The sequence below is a fragment of the Myotis davidii genome, unplaced genomic scaffold (genome assembly GCF_000327345.1).
Source record: "Myotis davidii unplaced genomic scaffold, ASM32734v1 scaffold1569, whole genome shotgun sequence".
Classification (NCBI taxonomy): Eukaryota; Metazoa; Chordata; class Mammalia; order Chiroptera; family Vespertilionidae; genus Myotis; species Myotis davidii.
The window spans coordinates 324023-340835 of record NW_006299704.1 but is presented as its reverse complement, the minus strand read 5'-3'; the positions used below and the strand labels follow the sequence as shown (position 1 = coordinate 340835).

General features: G+C 42.7%; 1 protein-coding gene across 1 annotated transcript in view; it reads left to right on the top strand.

Moving 5' to 3' along the window:
* LOC102760885 (sodium/hydrogen exchanger 2-like) overlaps positions 1–16813 on the top strand; it is a 33182-nt gene that overhangs the window by 14670 nt on the left and 1699 nt on the right. Inside the window, exons 5-8 of the mRNA XM_006775421.2 lie at positions 1419–1580; positions 7680–7776; positions 14588–14719; positions 16211–16301. Coding sequence (XP_006775484.2) covers positions 1419–1580; positions 7680–7776; positions 14588–14719; positions 16211–16301 — 482 coding nt within the window. The remainder of the gene's footprint in view (positions 1–1418; positions 1581–7679; positions 7777–14587; positions 14720–16210; positions 16302–16813) is intronic.

The window sequence follows — 16813 nt, the reverse complement described above, 5'->3', positions numbered from 1 at the left end:
GGATGTCCAACTACAGCTTAGGTCTGCTCCCCGCTGGTAAGTGGACATCCCCCAAGGGCTGCCGGGCTGCCAGAGGGATATCTGACTGCCAGCGTGGGCCCGATCTCCCAGGGAGCAGGGTTAAGCCAGCAGGTGGACATCCTCCAAGGGGTCCCAGACTACGAGAGGGCACAGGCCAGCCTGAGGGATGCCCCCCACATGCACAAATTTTTGTGCACCAGGCCTCTAGTTCAGTCATAACATGGAACATGAGAAATGGAGAATAATCAAAGATAACATCAGGGTTCTGACCTGGTGGAGTTCCCATTAACAGAAATGGAAGGGTTACAAGGGGAGATGAGCCCAGCTTGAGCACATGGAGTTTGAGATGTCTACTCGATAGCCATGTGGAGATGTTGATTAGGCTGCTGAATATTTATTTCTGGGTTTGGGAGAGAGGCTGGAGCTGTAGATACAAATTTGAGAGTCACTGGCATAGAGATGTATTAAAATCCACACGACTGGGCCAGTTCACCAGGAGAGTGCGTGGAGGAAGAGAAGAGGACAGAAAGTTCTATGTGTGTTCGTTTAAAAAAGTTTCTTTTTTTATTTGGACGGAAGAAGAAAAGGAATTTTAAAAAGTGGTTGAGGACAAGGTAGGCAGGGACCCAGAGCAGTGTTTCCCAGAAGACACTGTTTTAAACAGGAGAGGTCAGAAAAGCTGAGAACTGAGTAACTGGCCATTGGATTTATGTCGTGGGGGGATCACTGGTTACTTCAAAATGAGTAGTTGGAATGGAGTATTGGAGGGAAAAGCCTGAATTTTCAAGAGAAAATTAAAGGAGAGGAATTGTAGACACAGAATATTAACAACACTTTTGAATAATTTTTCCGAAAAGAGAAGCAGAGAAATAGGAAATGTAGAAATACACATTAGATTCATATATCGATATGTGCTATATATTTTTTTATTTGCATGTATCCATATTTTATGTACATATGTATTCAGGTATGCACATTTAAAAATAATTATAATGTATAATTAAATTATACTTTTCTTTTCTCCAAAAGCAAAATACTTCCTGTTGTGCACACCAAACTAGTCAGTACAAGACTAATGACATGGCCATTGGCTGCTGAAATATTCGCCGCTAGTGTTAGTAGATAGAAATGGTGCACCTGTGCATAAGGGAAATGAATGCAACACGATGATAGTAATCAGTCATTAGTGAACATTGTAGTTCGTTATTAATAATTATGCTTAATTATTGTAAAAATTAAGTTACAAAATATTTATTAAAACGTTTCTTACATACCATTATATTGGTTAGGCTGCAAAAATATTCATTGTGGGCTGCATGCGGATGTGGCCCGCAAGTTTGACATGCTTGGTGTAGGTAGCATTAGTTAATCAAAGCTTTGATTTTCTTTATTCCCAGGTTTAAAAAGTTTGATGACAAATACCTGCGGAAGCTTTTGATCCGGGAAAACCAGCCCAAGTCGAGCATCGTGTCCTTGTATAAAAAGCTGGAGATCAAGCACGCCATTGAGATGGCGGAGACCGGGCTGAGGAGCGCGGGGCCTTCGTTTGCGTCCCTGAAGTAAGCACTGTTCACAGATAAAAGCTGGCATCTCTGAGTATGTCGTTACAGTTAGTTGTAGGGTTTGTGAAGCCAGTAATAATAACAAATTCACCCTGTGTCCTAGAGGTACCTTCAGATCTCTCAGAAGAATGCGATTCTGCTTAAAAGTGAAAGTGTAGAAATGTGTATCTTATGCTGTATTACGTCAGGTCATGTCACATTTCATCACGGTCTGTTACTTTAAAATCGACTATTCAGAAGATGCCTCGTCATGTGTAGGGGGGCTGTGCCTTTCTTATATTTGCTCTGGGAAATTCAGTACTTTGGAAAGTAAGTTAAAGTCTCTTCAGCAGGCATTCTGCAGTGGAATACTTTAAAGTGTGTTCTATTTGCAGGAAGTTATTTAGCTACTAAAGGCCTGGTGCACACCTGGCCTGCAGGGATCGGGCTGAAACCGGCTCTCTGACATCCCCCAGGGGGTCCCGGATTGCGAGAGGTCAGTTCTTGGCACCCCGGAATCGGGTTCCCTCCTCTCTGGTCCCGGGTGCGTCACCCGAGAACCATAGCTGCCAAGTCACCGCAGCTGAGCAGCTCCTACGTTGAGCATCTGCCCCCTGGTGGTCAGTGTGTGTCATAGCTACTGGCCAGTCAGCCAGTGGGCTGGTTGCTTAGGCTTTTATATATATAGAAGATTTCCTTGGAGATAGCAGAGTGTCATAATTTAAGGCCAGAAAGGACATTAGTTTGGTGATTTCTGCTGCAGTGTTTCTCAATCCAGGTGGCTGTTAGAAACAAGTTGGGAGCAGGAACTCCCAGAGCTACTGGGCCCACCCAGACCGACAGGGTCAGGATCTCTGGGGCCAAGGACCAGGGACAGGTGGCTTTATAAGCCCTTCGGATGTTTCTAATTTAAGTGGGACTGAGATCCACTGACCTAGTGTGTCTCCTTAATTTTAAAACAGAAGAGCCCAGCTGGCATGGCTCAGTGATTGAGCATCAACCTAGGAACCAGGAGGTTAGGGTTCAATTCCCGGTCAGGGCACATGCCCAGATTACTGGCTTGATCCCCAGTTAGGTTGTGCAGGAGGCAGCCAATCAATGATTCTCTCTCATCATTGATGTTTCTATCTCTCTCTCCCTCTCCCTTCCTCTCTGAAATCAATAAAAATATATTTTAAAAAAGTAAAACAGAGGAAATGAATACTCAGAATTGTGAAGTGATTTACATATAAAACCCAACGTCTTACAGCAAAATTATAGCAGAACAGAAGGACAGCTCTACTGCTTTTTTCTTGCACTGATGAGCTTGAAGCTCATTTAAACTAAATGTCACCTAATTAAAATTCTAACAGTGGGAGCATTTACATGAGAGAGGAAGCTTCAAATCACACCCAACCGCGTAAACCACGATTTTACTAGGACTCCAAGTCTCCTATGAAAATTATGGGAGTTTATGCAGCCAGAATGAAAAGAAGCAGTGACCAGGATGGCTTGGAGGTCAAGGCATCATGCTGTGTCATAAACAGTAGTGAACTGAGCAGAATGACTGACTTCTCAGCAGAGAACGCTGTGCGCCCTTACGTTGGTCCATTTATTGCCCTGAGGTTGAGCTTTCCAAGTAGAAAACGGAGCTACACTGATCCTTAAGTGTCCCTCTAGCTTTACAATTTCAAGATCTTTCTTAGGCACCATTCCATTTGCAGCTGAAACAAAGGATGATTCAATTAGCCAGCTTCTCAAGGGACAGCCATTGTCTCTGTGAGCACAGAAGAGAGAATTCTCAGTTCTACTCTCTGTTCTCTGTTCACAGTTCATTTTGCAGTTGGTAGTAGGTAAAGGCAAGTGTCTAGGACTAGGGAACTCGGCAGCAGAATGAATGGCCGCTGCAGAGTTGGCTGAATGAGTGCCGTATGCATCACTCCACCTCTCCCAACGTGTTTTACCTAGAGAGGAGAAGCAGAAGGGGAGATAATAAGGAATCCTATTTCTAATCATAATGGACTGAGTGCTACAGACCAAACCAGCTTCTGAGAATAACTAGAAAAAGAGGACAAAATATATTTTTAAAGTCTGCTTTTAAGCGGGGAAGTACCAGCATGGGGGGAACGTTTTCAGCCAAGTCACGAGAAAAGGGAACCAAGAAGATGGAGCCGGCAGTAGGCGCTATTTTCCTCCTGGGCCACAGAGAAGGTGTCTGAGTCCAAAAGGTTAGAACAGAGGTTTTGACAGACGGATGGGTCATAGAGCTAAGACCAAAATTCAGGGCCCACAAGCGGGAGGAGCTTGGGTATCCAGCTGTAGGTGTTAACCTCACAGCCTGCACCTTAACCTCCAATCAAAGAAGTCCAGTCCAGGGTCATCTTAATCCACGGCTGTTTGACACTTGAGTTTGATATTCCCCCTCTCCCAGTTGCTTTAGGGAAGGGAATGTAACTATTCTTTGGAAAAAATAAGAGCATGAAAAGCCTTAAACTGCCTCATGAGTTTTCATATTTAATGTTTAGCAACCAATCAAAAGAAAATATTGAGAAAAAGATAAAAGCAGAATAGTAACAGGTAAAAAGGGGATTTAGATAATTGAGTTATCAAACATGGACTTTAGCCCTGGCTGGTTTGGCTCAGTGGATAGAGCATCTGCCTGCAGACTGAAGGGTCCTGGGTTTGATTTTGGTCAAGGGCTCATGCCCAAGTTGCAGGCTCGATCCCAAGGAGGCAGCCAATCCATGATTCTCATCATTGATGTTTCTATCTTTCCCTCTCCCTTCCTCTCTGATATAAATAAAAATATATTTTAAAAGCGTGGGCTTTAAAATAAAATATAATAAGCCTAAAAAAGAAAAGGTCATTTATATTTTTGGCATTGTCATGGAGATTACATGAATAAAAACACCTTAGGGGAATATTTTAGCTAAAAATAAAGCAACTAAATTTAAGATCTCATTTTATAGATGTAAACACAGGTTAGATACAGCTGAAGAGATAATTGGTAAATTGGGAGATAGGAGAAAAGAAAACCAGAATGAAGCACTAAGTGAAAAAAAAAAAAGGATGAAAAATGTGGAAAAGAAAGTAAGAAATACATATGGAAGAACTTTCAAAAGTTCCAAAAGGAAGTGAGAGAAAAATTGGTAAAAGCAATATTTTAAGACAAAATGACTAATAATTTCCCCAAACAGATAAAAGACATAAAATGTGACAAACCCCAAACAGATTAGATATGAAGAAAACCAAATGCAGGTATATGACAGTAAAAACTGCTAAAGATCAAAGGCACAAAGAGAAAATTTAAACATACTCAGAGAAAAAGAAAAAAACTGACAATTATTTTTCAACGAACACAGTGGAAACCATCATTATCTTAAAATTTTTGAAAGAAAGTAACTTATAACCTAGAGTTTCATATCGTGCTATAACACCCTTCAAAAAAAGTAGGTTAAAAACATTTTCAGATGAAAGTCATCACATTGAAGTCAATGATAAAGGGTTTCATAGAAAAGCTTGCAGACGAAGGGAGGAATTAAAACAATGGGAATGGAAAATATCTGTAAAATTAAAGGAGTATTAATTGCATAAAATAATAATGTCTGTGGGATTTTAAATCTATACAGACTTAAAACTAACAACAATAATAGCTTATACATTGGGAGGGAGGTAAATGGTGTTATTGATCCCTGCATTGTTCAGTAAGTGGTAAAAATAAAAATGTATTTTGGACTTTAATAAATCAATAATTAATATTATAATATCAGATAACCACTAAAAAATAGTTAAAGAAGGTAACAAGCCAACATAGAAGAGAAATAAAATAGCAAAATAAAATAAATTCTAAAAGGGCAACAAACTAGAATAAACAATCGTAGAACATATAGGACAAACAGAATGCAAATAGTAAGAAAATAGTCTTAAACACAAATTACATTAAATATGAACTTCATTTAAAAGGGAGAGATGATTAGAATGGATAAAAATACACAACTCACTAGATATTGTTTATAAAAGATACTACTTATATGTAAAGTTAGAGGATAGCTAGGAATAAAAGGTTGGAAAAAGTTATACCATTAAAGCACTAAACAAAAGAAAGTTTGTGTAATCACATTACCATAAAATGTAAACATTATGCAAAAATATTGCTATAAATAAAGAAATACATTTATAATGACAAAGTTTCAAATCTATAAGAAGGCATAAAACTCTAAATTAGCACACAAATATAACAGCCTCAAATATATGAACCAAAACCTGACAGAACCACAAGTAAAATACACAAATTCGGAACTGTGGTGGGTGTTTTAAGTGTAAACAAGGAAGGTAGTTGTGCTCTTGTCACTATACTTATGCAAACATGTTATTTAAAACTTGGTGGGAACATCGTACAAGAAAATCAGACACCATCCCTAGCCGGATTCCTCAATGGTTAGAGCGCCAGCCCAAGGCCTGAAGGGTCCCGGGTTCGATTCCAGTCAAAGGCATGTACCTTTGTTGCAGGCTCATTCTCCAGTGCTGGTCAGGGCTGAGCAGGAGGCAACAAGTCGATGTGTCTCTCTACCATCAATGTTTCTTTCTCTGTGTCTCTGCCCCTCCTTTCCTCTCTCTCTAGAAATTGATGGAAAAAATATTGTCGGGTGAGGATTAACAAAAAGAAAGAAAAAAGAAAATCAGACACCAAAAAGATTGTTATTTATTGACCTAATTTTTTCATTTCAATTTTAAAATTATGTTAATTAACTAGAAAGTTGGACAGCTACCTGACAACGTCTCAGTCTGAAAAGATGCTTCTTTAAAAACCCTCTAAGCAAAGGAGGCAATAACGAATCGTCTACATACAGGAAAGTTTGATGCAGCCTTGCATTTCCTTGTTCATTCCTTTGTGCGTACCCATTACCATTGGGCGCAGGTTTGGACCCCAGTAATTACCATTATCCTTGGTTTACAGTAGCAACATTTAAAATAATATGAGAACTACCTTCTTTATTTTGTGTGCCCTTGGCTCATCTTCTGTATGCATTTATGTATATTAACTGGCCAGCTTTATATTCTTAATTTATTTTCTTAGTTTATTGAGAGAGTGAGAGTAAAACTATATAAACATAGTCAATTCCCGTTGTTTGCAGGACTTACAGTTCTATAAAGTTGCCCTTGAACGCTGATTTGCAAACATTGAATATTGCTCCTGGGAAAAAACACAGGGTTAGGTTTCTGAGCGCCTCTGGTCAGAATGCTTTAATCAGCCAAGCAATGCATAACTTGGTTCCATTTGAAAACGCCTTATGAAATATACTGTTGTTTCATTGCCATTGAACTTGCGGCCAAGGGCACCACAGCTCATGCTTGAAGGAAGCCTGCGGAGCACTGCTTTCGCAGAAGGCCATCACAGCCCCCAGGCACATGGGACACCGCCCACTTCGGAACTATGCGTGGGGGCCTTTAAAACAGCAAAACCACCATCACAAAACTCAGAACTGCAAAAACTTGTCACTAAATAGACCACGAGAAGGCCCGTTTCTGACAGGACCAGAGCTAAACCAGAAAGCAAAGCGCTGCTCCCGTCATCCTCATTTGGGAACCTGCACGTCGATCAACGCAAATTTGTCTCCACTTTGCACAGGTCCCCAATGGCTGGGCAGGTCCCCAAGTACGACAGTGTGTTTACCAAGTACATTTTACCAAGTGGGTGAATCTGTTGGAATCCCTGAATAAAGAAGATGGACTGTATATTCATGAATATTATCAATAGTGTTTTTGCAAACATAGCTAATGGCATGTTTTTAAAGCCCAGGCCAGGATAGCAAAATATGGCTAATTAAGTTTCTGTTGGAAAAAACAATCCTGTGTTACTTTTTTATGACGGATTAGAAATAATAAAGCGATGGCATTATAAGCCACTATAGTTTACCTTCCTAAAAACAATCAGATGAGCAGATGGAAGCCTGTGCTGGAGTAACCTGCCCTCAGTGATCTTGCACTGAGATAAAATTTCAGAATTTTAAATTATTTCAAAATGTTGAATTATTCCTGTGTTATTCTTACTTAAGAGTATTCTTCTTAAATAATGATATTATGTCTTTAAGAAAGACTATTTTTGAACAGTAAATCATTTTTTTTCTAAACTTTCAGTGACTGTCATGAAGAAAAAATAAGGAAGCTTACACCTGGTGAAATGGATGAAATTCGAGAAATATTATCAAGAAATCTCTATCAGATCCGCCAGCGAGTGAGAATAATTTATTTAACAAAATATTTACTTGCTTTTAATTAAAAATGTGCCTTCTGATTTTGTACTACCCAATTATAGTGCATATGGTCCCACTATTACACTAACCCTGAGGCCCACTCCAGGCATCTCCTCTCTCTCAGACCCCATTCCACAGTGCGCTGTCCTCCAGGCACCATGGGGAGCCTCTGGGAGTTCTGCCTCTATGAGCTTGGAGACTTAAAATACACAACTGTGGCCCTAGCCAGTTTGCCTCAGTGATTGGAGCGTTGGCCCGTGGACTGATGGGTCACAGGTTCAATTCCAGTCAAAGGTGCATACCTGGTTGCAGGCTCAAATCCTGGCCCAGGTCAAGGTGTGTGCAAGAGGCAACCAATCAATGTGTCTCTCTCACATCAATGTTTCTCTCTCTCTCTCTCTCTCTCTCTCTACCCCCTTCCCTTCCACTCTAAAAATCACTGGAAAAAATATCCTCAGGTGAGGATTAACAAAAATAAAATTAATTTTTAATTAAATAAATATACGTGTGTGTGCGCGCGCGCACGCACGCGTGTGTATAAAATAATTGTGAAGAAAATAATTGATTGCTTTCTTTTTATTTTTTAATGAACTACTTTTATGGCTTTATAAGACTTTTTAAATGTATTTAACCTTCCTTAAATGCACTATAATTGGATAGTTATTCATAAGGTGCTATAGTTTCTTCTTTTCATGTGTCATCTGAATCGCTTTTTAAACTGCATTTCCATTGTGAACACCTCATTCTCATAATTTGCTAATAATAAAGCTAACACTTAGCGAATGCGTACAAGTGGGCAAGCCCCATGTCAGCACACTATGTGCATTAACTCATTTAATCCTACAGTTAACAGTGTTACCATTGCCTCCATTTTACAGATGAAGAAATAGAGGCCGGGGAGGTGAAGTGGTCCAAGGGCCACACTGCTTGTTAGGAGTCCTCTTCACTCCTGCTGGGTCATCTCTGCAGCTTCCTAGCTGTTCTCCCCAAAGACTGCCCCAATCCACCCGACGTTACTCCTCACTCCTCCTCCTCTTCCCTAAAGCACCTTTTTAAAAAAATTCTTAAATCTTTATTTGTTGAGAGTATTACAGATGTCCCTCTTTTTCTCCCCATTGCCCTCCTTCACCCAATTCCCGCCCCACCCCAGGCCTTCGCCGCCTTAATGTCTGTGAGCATCAGTAATGCATGTCCTATATAATAAAAGCCTAATGTGAGCGAGACAGGCCAGACATACCCTGGAGCCCTACTGCGGTCCCTCCCCTGCTAGCCAACCTCCCACATCCCTCCCCGGCCCTGATCGTGCACCAGTGGGGTCCCTCAGCCTGGCCTGTGCTCTCTCACAATCTGGGACCCCTCAGGAGATGTTGGAGAGCCAGTTTCAGCCTGATTCCACAGGCCAGGCTGAGGGACTCCACTGGTCCATGAATTCGTACACTGGGCCTCTAGTATGCGTATAAGATCTTTGTTTAGTCTCTTCGCGCCCCCCACACCCCTTCCCTCTGAGAATCGTCAGCCTGTTCCATTTCCATGCCTCTCATTCTATTTTATTCACCAGTTTATTCTGTTCATTAGATTTCTTATTAGATATGTATTTATTGCCTTTTTATTGTTCATATTTTTCATCTTTTTCTTCTTCCTCTTTTTAAAGAATACCCTTCAACATTTCATGTAATACTGGTTTGGTGGTGATGAACTCCTTTAGCTTTTTCTTGTCTGTGAAGCTCTTTATCTGACCCTCAATTCTTTTTTTTTAATAAAAATACAGATTTATTGTTGCAATATTCTTACATAATACAGATACCTAGTCATATTAGTCTTCATTAGTCTTCATGTTAAATATAAATGAACAAAAAATTAAACAAATCAGCAAACTGCTGGAAAATCCCTCCAAACCATAAACCCTTATCAAAATGAACCCTGAGAGGATCAGATGATCTTATCTTAAGTCACCATGCTCTGAAGATTAACTGCAGCCAAATGTGAATGTGTAAGGAAGCAATAAAAACAAAGTGACATGGAATCGCACACAGTGAGCTGGGCAAGTCAAATGGCTCCATGGACATTTCAGCAGTGTCATCTTTGTGTAACAAAGATCAGGGGCTTGACCTCAAACTATAGGGTAATTTCAGAGCAATACCAGGACAGCATGGCCAGAGGAGTTGGTAGTCACATGACTTCAGAACATGAGTTCCCAAGGACCCACCGATGAAGAATACCTCCTCTTTACTCTGAAAGCCTGTCCCAGAGCCCTAACTCAAAACCAGGTTACTAAAAATGACTAAGGATCAGCACCTGTCTTGAAAATTCACAACTGTAGCGATACTACATGTGTACATTTAATATCTGGAGAACTCTTGCTGCATTTCAGAACAGAAAGTTTTGAATGTTAACCTCAAGAGAAAGTTACGATATTGTGGCTAAAATACCCAGGTCAGGACTGGCCTGACGTGTCTTCCCTATAAAAATTGAGATCTAAGTCCATGAGCGACAGGAGACACAGTTTCCTTCGTCTTCTCTCGCGGGGTGCACTGGTGCAGGGCCTGTCCTTGTCACAAGTCTCCCACGGTCCTCTTCAGGCTGGAGCAATGGAAACAGCTGGTGGGATGATCCCAAGAACTCACCACCCAAATCCACACACAAGCATAGTTCGGCCCCAACATCCCCTGCTAGCCCCAACATCCCCTGCTAGGACACAGCTCCGTGCCAGCAGTGCAGGATGGGACAGCCTATGACGGCCACCAGACACCCAATCTCTGAGTGCAATGGCAAGGATGGCCATCACCACTTCCTAGAAGGCATCCCAGACTGACTTCCATGGTGGGTCAATTACAAGGCTCTGTGGCCGGGGCGCTCCAGACCGTGGACATGAGGTGAAACTTGTAGGTTTTGCTCAGGCCTGTCATCCAGAACTTGAGAAGTTTTCCGTTGTCCTCCTCAGACGCTCCAAGGATACTCAGGAGCTCCTGTGTGTTCTCTTTGGGCCGACTGACCACCTTGGTGAATTTGAAAAGGACCTTCACTTTGCTGTTTCATGTGCCAAAGGGACTTAAAGGGACAGCTTTCGGGGCTGCCAGCTCTCACAGTCTGAGAGCGAGGAGGAACCTGTGGGGCATTTGGTCAGCTCCCGCCCTTCCACACCCTCTGGCAAGACAGAAGCTTTTTCCTCTTCAGTCTCAGAGTTGTCCCAGCTTTCTGATTCCTCTTCTAAATCCACGAGCTTCTTCATCTGGACCAAGGTGTCCTGGGGGAGGGAGGGCGATGGGCAGAGGGGCCCAACCAGGAACTTCTCTGTCAGCGACTGCCACAGAACGGAGCCGTCATGTGCTCTCGCCAAGAAAAAGCTGAACCTGAAGCACCTCAAGCCTCTTGCTCATGAGCGCCTTGTCCTGGAATTTACTGATGATCCTGCAGGTCCCCGAGCAGGAAGGGCAGGGAGCTGGAGGTAGATGTGGTCCATTGTGATCGTGGTGATGCTGTACCAGCGCTGGAAGCCCCAGGCCAGGCTGTCTTTGATGAAGAAGGTGTGTCTGAACACAAACCCATGTTGCTCATCCCAGAAGAAGATAGGGCCTTCACGGCCAGGGCAGACCTCACACATGTCCGACTTCTTGGGTCCCGGGCTGCTGGACTCCGTGCTGGCCCCTTCTGCTGGGCAGTGTGTGCAGATCCCACTGCTCATCTGGATGCCACCCTCCTCCTCCTTGGCCTGCTCCCCCTGGCCAGGGCTGTCCCCAGCCCCCTTCAGAAGAGGGGCATGCAGAACCTCCGTGCAAAAGAGAGTGCGGGGGCCGTGGAGCTCACAGAAGTGGCAGAGGGTGACGATGGTGTTCATGGTGCCCTGGAGACAGCACGGCCTGTGTTGGGGAGGAGGGAAGGCCATCAGCTGCCTGTGGGCTCACACCACAGAACCGTCAGCAACTCAGGAGCCTGGGACTGGGCAGGAATTGCCAGGGGCTTCCCATCCAGCAGAGGTAGCTACCCAGCAGGCAGCACTAGCCGAGCACCTATCCTGTGCCAGCGCTGCTTTTGGTGCAGGGAGAGCAAGAAGACAGTCCCTGCCCACGAGGAGTTACAGCCAACAGGAGGGAAAATATACTTCCGTGATCACAGACAGCCCTTCAGTCAGAGTGCTGAGCAGGCCTCGAGGCCACAGCACAGAGTGAGCAGCTGCCTCCTCTGCGTGATGCCCACTCAGGGGTCCTGGCCCAGCTGCACCTGAGAGGGATGTGGTCTCAAACAAGGGCTCCTCAAACAAGGGTAAACCCTGAAGGAAAGAGGGCAGGGAGCCAGGGGCTGAGGGAGACACGGCTGGGGGCTGAGTGTTGGCAGAACTGAGGGAACAAGGCAGAAAACCAGGAGGAAGAAGATGTTAGGGACCTTTGAGGCCATGGCAAGACCCTGAACTTCTCTGGCAGAAATCAGAGAGCCTTTGCTGGGTTCTGATGAGAAACATGATAAAAGTGAACCTTGCAAAGTCTCCAAGGGGAGATGGTGTTGGCAGAGGGAACACAGGCTAGAGCTGAGCACAGGGTATCTGACCCTCAATTCTAAGTGATAGCTTTGCTGGGTAGAGTAATCTTGGTTGTAGGTCCCTGCTATTCATCACTTTGAATATTTCTTGCCACTCCCTTCTGGCCTGCAAAGTTTCTGTTGAGAAATCAGCTGACAGTCATATGGGCACTCCCAGTAGGTAACTAACTGCTTTTCTCTTGCTGCTTTTAAGATTCTCTCTTTGTCTGTTTTCTGTCATTAGTTCTTCAAATAGGTTTTCAATATCTTGCTCTCTTTTCTGGCACCCCCATAATGTGACTTTTGGTATGCTTGACATTGTCCCAGCGGCTCCTTACACTATCTTCATATTTTTGGATTTTTTCTTTTTACTGTTCTGATTGGGTGTTTTTTGCTTCCTCATATTTCAAACTGTTGACTTGATTCTCAAAATCCTCTACTCTACTGTTGAATCCCTGTAAATTATTCTTTATTTCAGTTAGTGTATGCTTAATTTCTGACTGGTCCATTTGTTATTCTCACTAAGATCCTTGAAAATCTCACTAAGCCCCTTGAAGGTCTCATGAAGATCTTTGAGTAACCTTATAACCATGGTTTTGAACTCTGTATCCAGTAATTTTCTTTCTTCCATTTTTTTCCTTTGTGACGTGTTTCTTTGTCTCTGCATTTTGGCTGCTTCCCTGTGTTTGTTTCTATGTATTGAGTAGAGCTGCTATGTCTCCTGGAATTGGTAAAGTGGCCTTGTGTAGCAGGTGTCCTATAGGGCCCAGTGGCTCAGCTTCCCAGTCACCTGAGCTGGGCACTCTAAGTGCACCCCTTTCTGGGCTGTGAGCACAACCTTGTTGTAGTTGAGCCTTGATTGCTGTTGGCCTCACTGGGAGGAGTTGACCTCCAGGCCAACTGGCTGTGAGGACTAGCTGTGACTACAATGGGAGAGCTGCTGTGCAGGAGACATCCCTCTGGAGAAGGTTTTGCTTCAGTGGGGCTCTGGTGCTCACTGACTCTGCCCCTTGAGTGTCACTTATGGATGTGTAGGATTGTAATCTGCTATGGTCTCATATTGACCACTGGGTACACTGGCACTTGGGTCTCCAGGGAGGTGCAAAGTCAGCCACTGACTGGGGCCACCCAGCAGGTGCTACTGAGAGATCTGTAGATTCCTCCTCTTTGTATTGGGCTTGGAAGTGCCCAGCATTCAAAAATGAAACAAAACAATTGTGGCTTCCAGGCTAAACTGTTTTTTTCAGAATTTGGGATCTCCATTTCCAGGTTCCACTTTTTCCATCCTTATTTCCACGCCTCCATCCCTCCAGCACCCACCCCAAACCCTCACGGAGTACAGGTTCTGTCTTCCTTCCTAGCCTGGGAGACTCTCTTCCCTGTCAGCTTCCTGTCAGCTCCATTGATCCATATTCTTCCATTTTTAAGGTTCCCCAACACCTTACATATTACTCCCAACCTTTTTTTTAAATGAGCATGTGCTGTACCATATATGTTTAGTACTTAATTTCATGATCGTATTATTTTGTTAGCCTTCAATGGCACATTTCCCAAGGCAGGAATTGAGCCCTGTTCTATTTTACTTCTGCACATTTCCACTAGGCCTAATACAGCCTGGACACAGGAATATTCCAAGAAGTATACATTAATTCTATCAGAAAATGAGCCTAATTACCAATTACAATTTGTTTTAGGAACACATTTCTATATAGCTTATAAACTAAAATGTCTGCCATGGACAGCCCACCTTGAGACATTTCACAGCTTCAAAGATGAGGACATGAGCATTGTAGGCGGTAACAGCAGCTTGCTCAGCCTTCAGCCACTGGAATGAACTGTGCCTCTATTGATTAATCAGAGGACATGGCACCACCAAGTGTCTCAAAGTGGTTTGTTTTTATACAAGTAATTGCTATTCCATGGAGGATGAATAAAGTGGACTTGTATTTTTTTCCCCAACTGATAATGATGGGTAAATACATACAAGGTACTTCAAGGTAGACAAAGGCACTTAATAAATTCAATCATTTTCTCATTTATAAAGACCATACTTTCCAATGGGGAGAAAAACTTATTCACTGGCTTTATAAGAAGACTAATTCTTTCAAAATGTGAAAGAATGTCACCTTTCATATTTTTTTCTCTCTGCACGTTGGCTGTTAAGTACCTCACTGAGATGCTGTGCCAAAGAAATGTAGTAAAGTTTTGCAATTTCTGGGGCCATGATCAGTTTTTTGTTGTTGTTGTTTTTGTAAAGTGGCACTTGTGTTTTTATTTCAGACTTTGTCATACAACAGACACAATCTGACGGCTGACACAAGTGAGAGACAAGCCAAGGAGATTCTCATCCGCCGAAGGCACAGTTTGCGAGAGAGCATTCGGAAAGACAGCAGCTTGAGTCGGGAGCGCAGGGTAAGGGCGTCGGGGCTCTGGAAGCTCTGCTGAGGGTTGATTCGCAGCAATTCTGGGAGAGAGGGCATTTAAAAGTCTTTCAGAGGTTTCGTGAACACCTATTGTGTTCTGCACACAGTTCTAGGCACTGGGGATACATTGGTAAACAAAACGGAAAGATTCCTATGCTTGTAGAATTCATATTCTCATCCGGGGAAATGTGGTCACCGACAGACAGAATAAGCAATTCCTATATAATAAAAGGCTAATATGCAAATAGACCAAATGGCAGAACAATCGAACAACCGGTCGCTAACCACCAGGGGGTGCACTTGGAACATGGCAGGCACGAAATTCGTGCACAGGTTGGGAGGTCCCCTCAGCCGAGCCTGCACCCTCTCCAATCCAGGGGATGTCTGACTCCCTCTCACAATCCTGGACCACTGGCTCCTAACCACTAACCTGCCTGCCTGCCTGATCGCCCCTAACTGCCCTCCTCCCCTGACCCCCCCGCCTGATCACCCCTAACCACTTCTGCCTCCCGGCCTGATTGCCCCTAACTGCTCCCCTGGCCAGCCTGGTCGCCCCACACAGCCTGCTGTTCAGTCATTTGGTCATCCCTCAATGCACCCCCTACCAGCCTGGTCGCCCCATGCAGCCTGCTGTTAGGTCATCTGGTCATTTTGGTTGTCACGGCCCCTCGATTTTATATATATGGATATATATATATATTATTGATTTCTGAATAGAAGGGAGGGAGGGAGAAATCAATGATGAGAGAGAATCATTGATCAGCTGCCTCCTGCACACCCCACACTGGAGATCGAGCCTGCAACGCAGGCATGTGCCCCGACCAGGAATCAAACTGTGGCCTCCTGGTTCACAGGTCAACGCTCAACCACTGAGCCAAGCCAGCCAGGTCTTGTTTTTTATAATATTCGGTATTTGGTTATCAGAGATAAAAATTTTATGTTTGAACAAAATTATCTTTATCTTTGTGTTCAATATGGCAGCATTGATTAAAAATTAAAGAAATTAAAGACAATGGCAATGAAAATGTCAGCAAATTGGCTATAGTAATGCTGTTTGTTCTATCATTTTCAAGACATTCAAGTAAATAAAACTAAAATATGCTACAATTTTTAATCTATCTTTTTCTGCATACCTATCAGTTCTAAGGCTTTTTCACTAGTATTGTCATAAATAGGTGGTTCAGTCTCTTTTCCTTGAGAAAACACAGTGGTTTTCACATCTTGTTCCAAATGGTCCCACTTTATTTCCCTTTTTTTTTCTTTTTTTCTCTCTTGGCTTCTTCTATATTTTAGAAGAATTTTAGTGATTTTAAATTAAATAATTATTGCTAGGGATTTTCTTCCCCATCCCTAAAGGCCCTCACAAAGTAATTTTGGCATGGAGAACTAACATGTTACATTTTAATAAAGTTTGTCATAAGAATTTAAACTTCCAGTGAATGCCATCTGCATAGTCTAAGGTTTTCTGTGTCTTGTGCAGGCTTCCACGTCAGCCTCCCGGTACCTGTCCTTACCCAAAAATACGAAGCTTCCAGAAAAGCTACAAAAGAAAAGGAATGTTTCTAATGCAGGTAATGAATACAGGTGGAGCAGAGAGGAAGATGCTTCTGTTCTGCCTTGTTACGCACAATGAGTTCAATAGTTTGCAAAGCTAAAGTAACAATACGGTGACCTTTATTAGCTTTGCAGCCTTTTGGAATGGAGTTCTGTGCACATTCCAGAATTCAATCAGTTATTTTTCATAATGATTCTATTTGATGTAGCAAATGCAAATATTATTACCATGTAGTTAGTGAACAGGGGTCCTCCACTACTGGGGTCCTCCCCCAGAAAAGCTATAAATGTGCAAAGGTGTGTTTAATTTTTACAGTAATTGTAATATATTTTCATAAATCAGCCATATATTTTACTTCTGTAATTATTTAAACTTTGACATAAAGTCAGATACCTCTTTATTTTATGATATCTTTATGTAGATATTGAGCCATTGTCTGTGAAACCCCAGAAGAAAAATGTTAGGATATCATGTTCTTAAAATGTAGATGTAACAACAATATCCCACCATTTTTTCCTTGTTTATTTC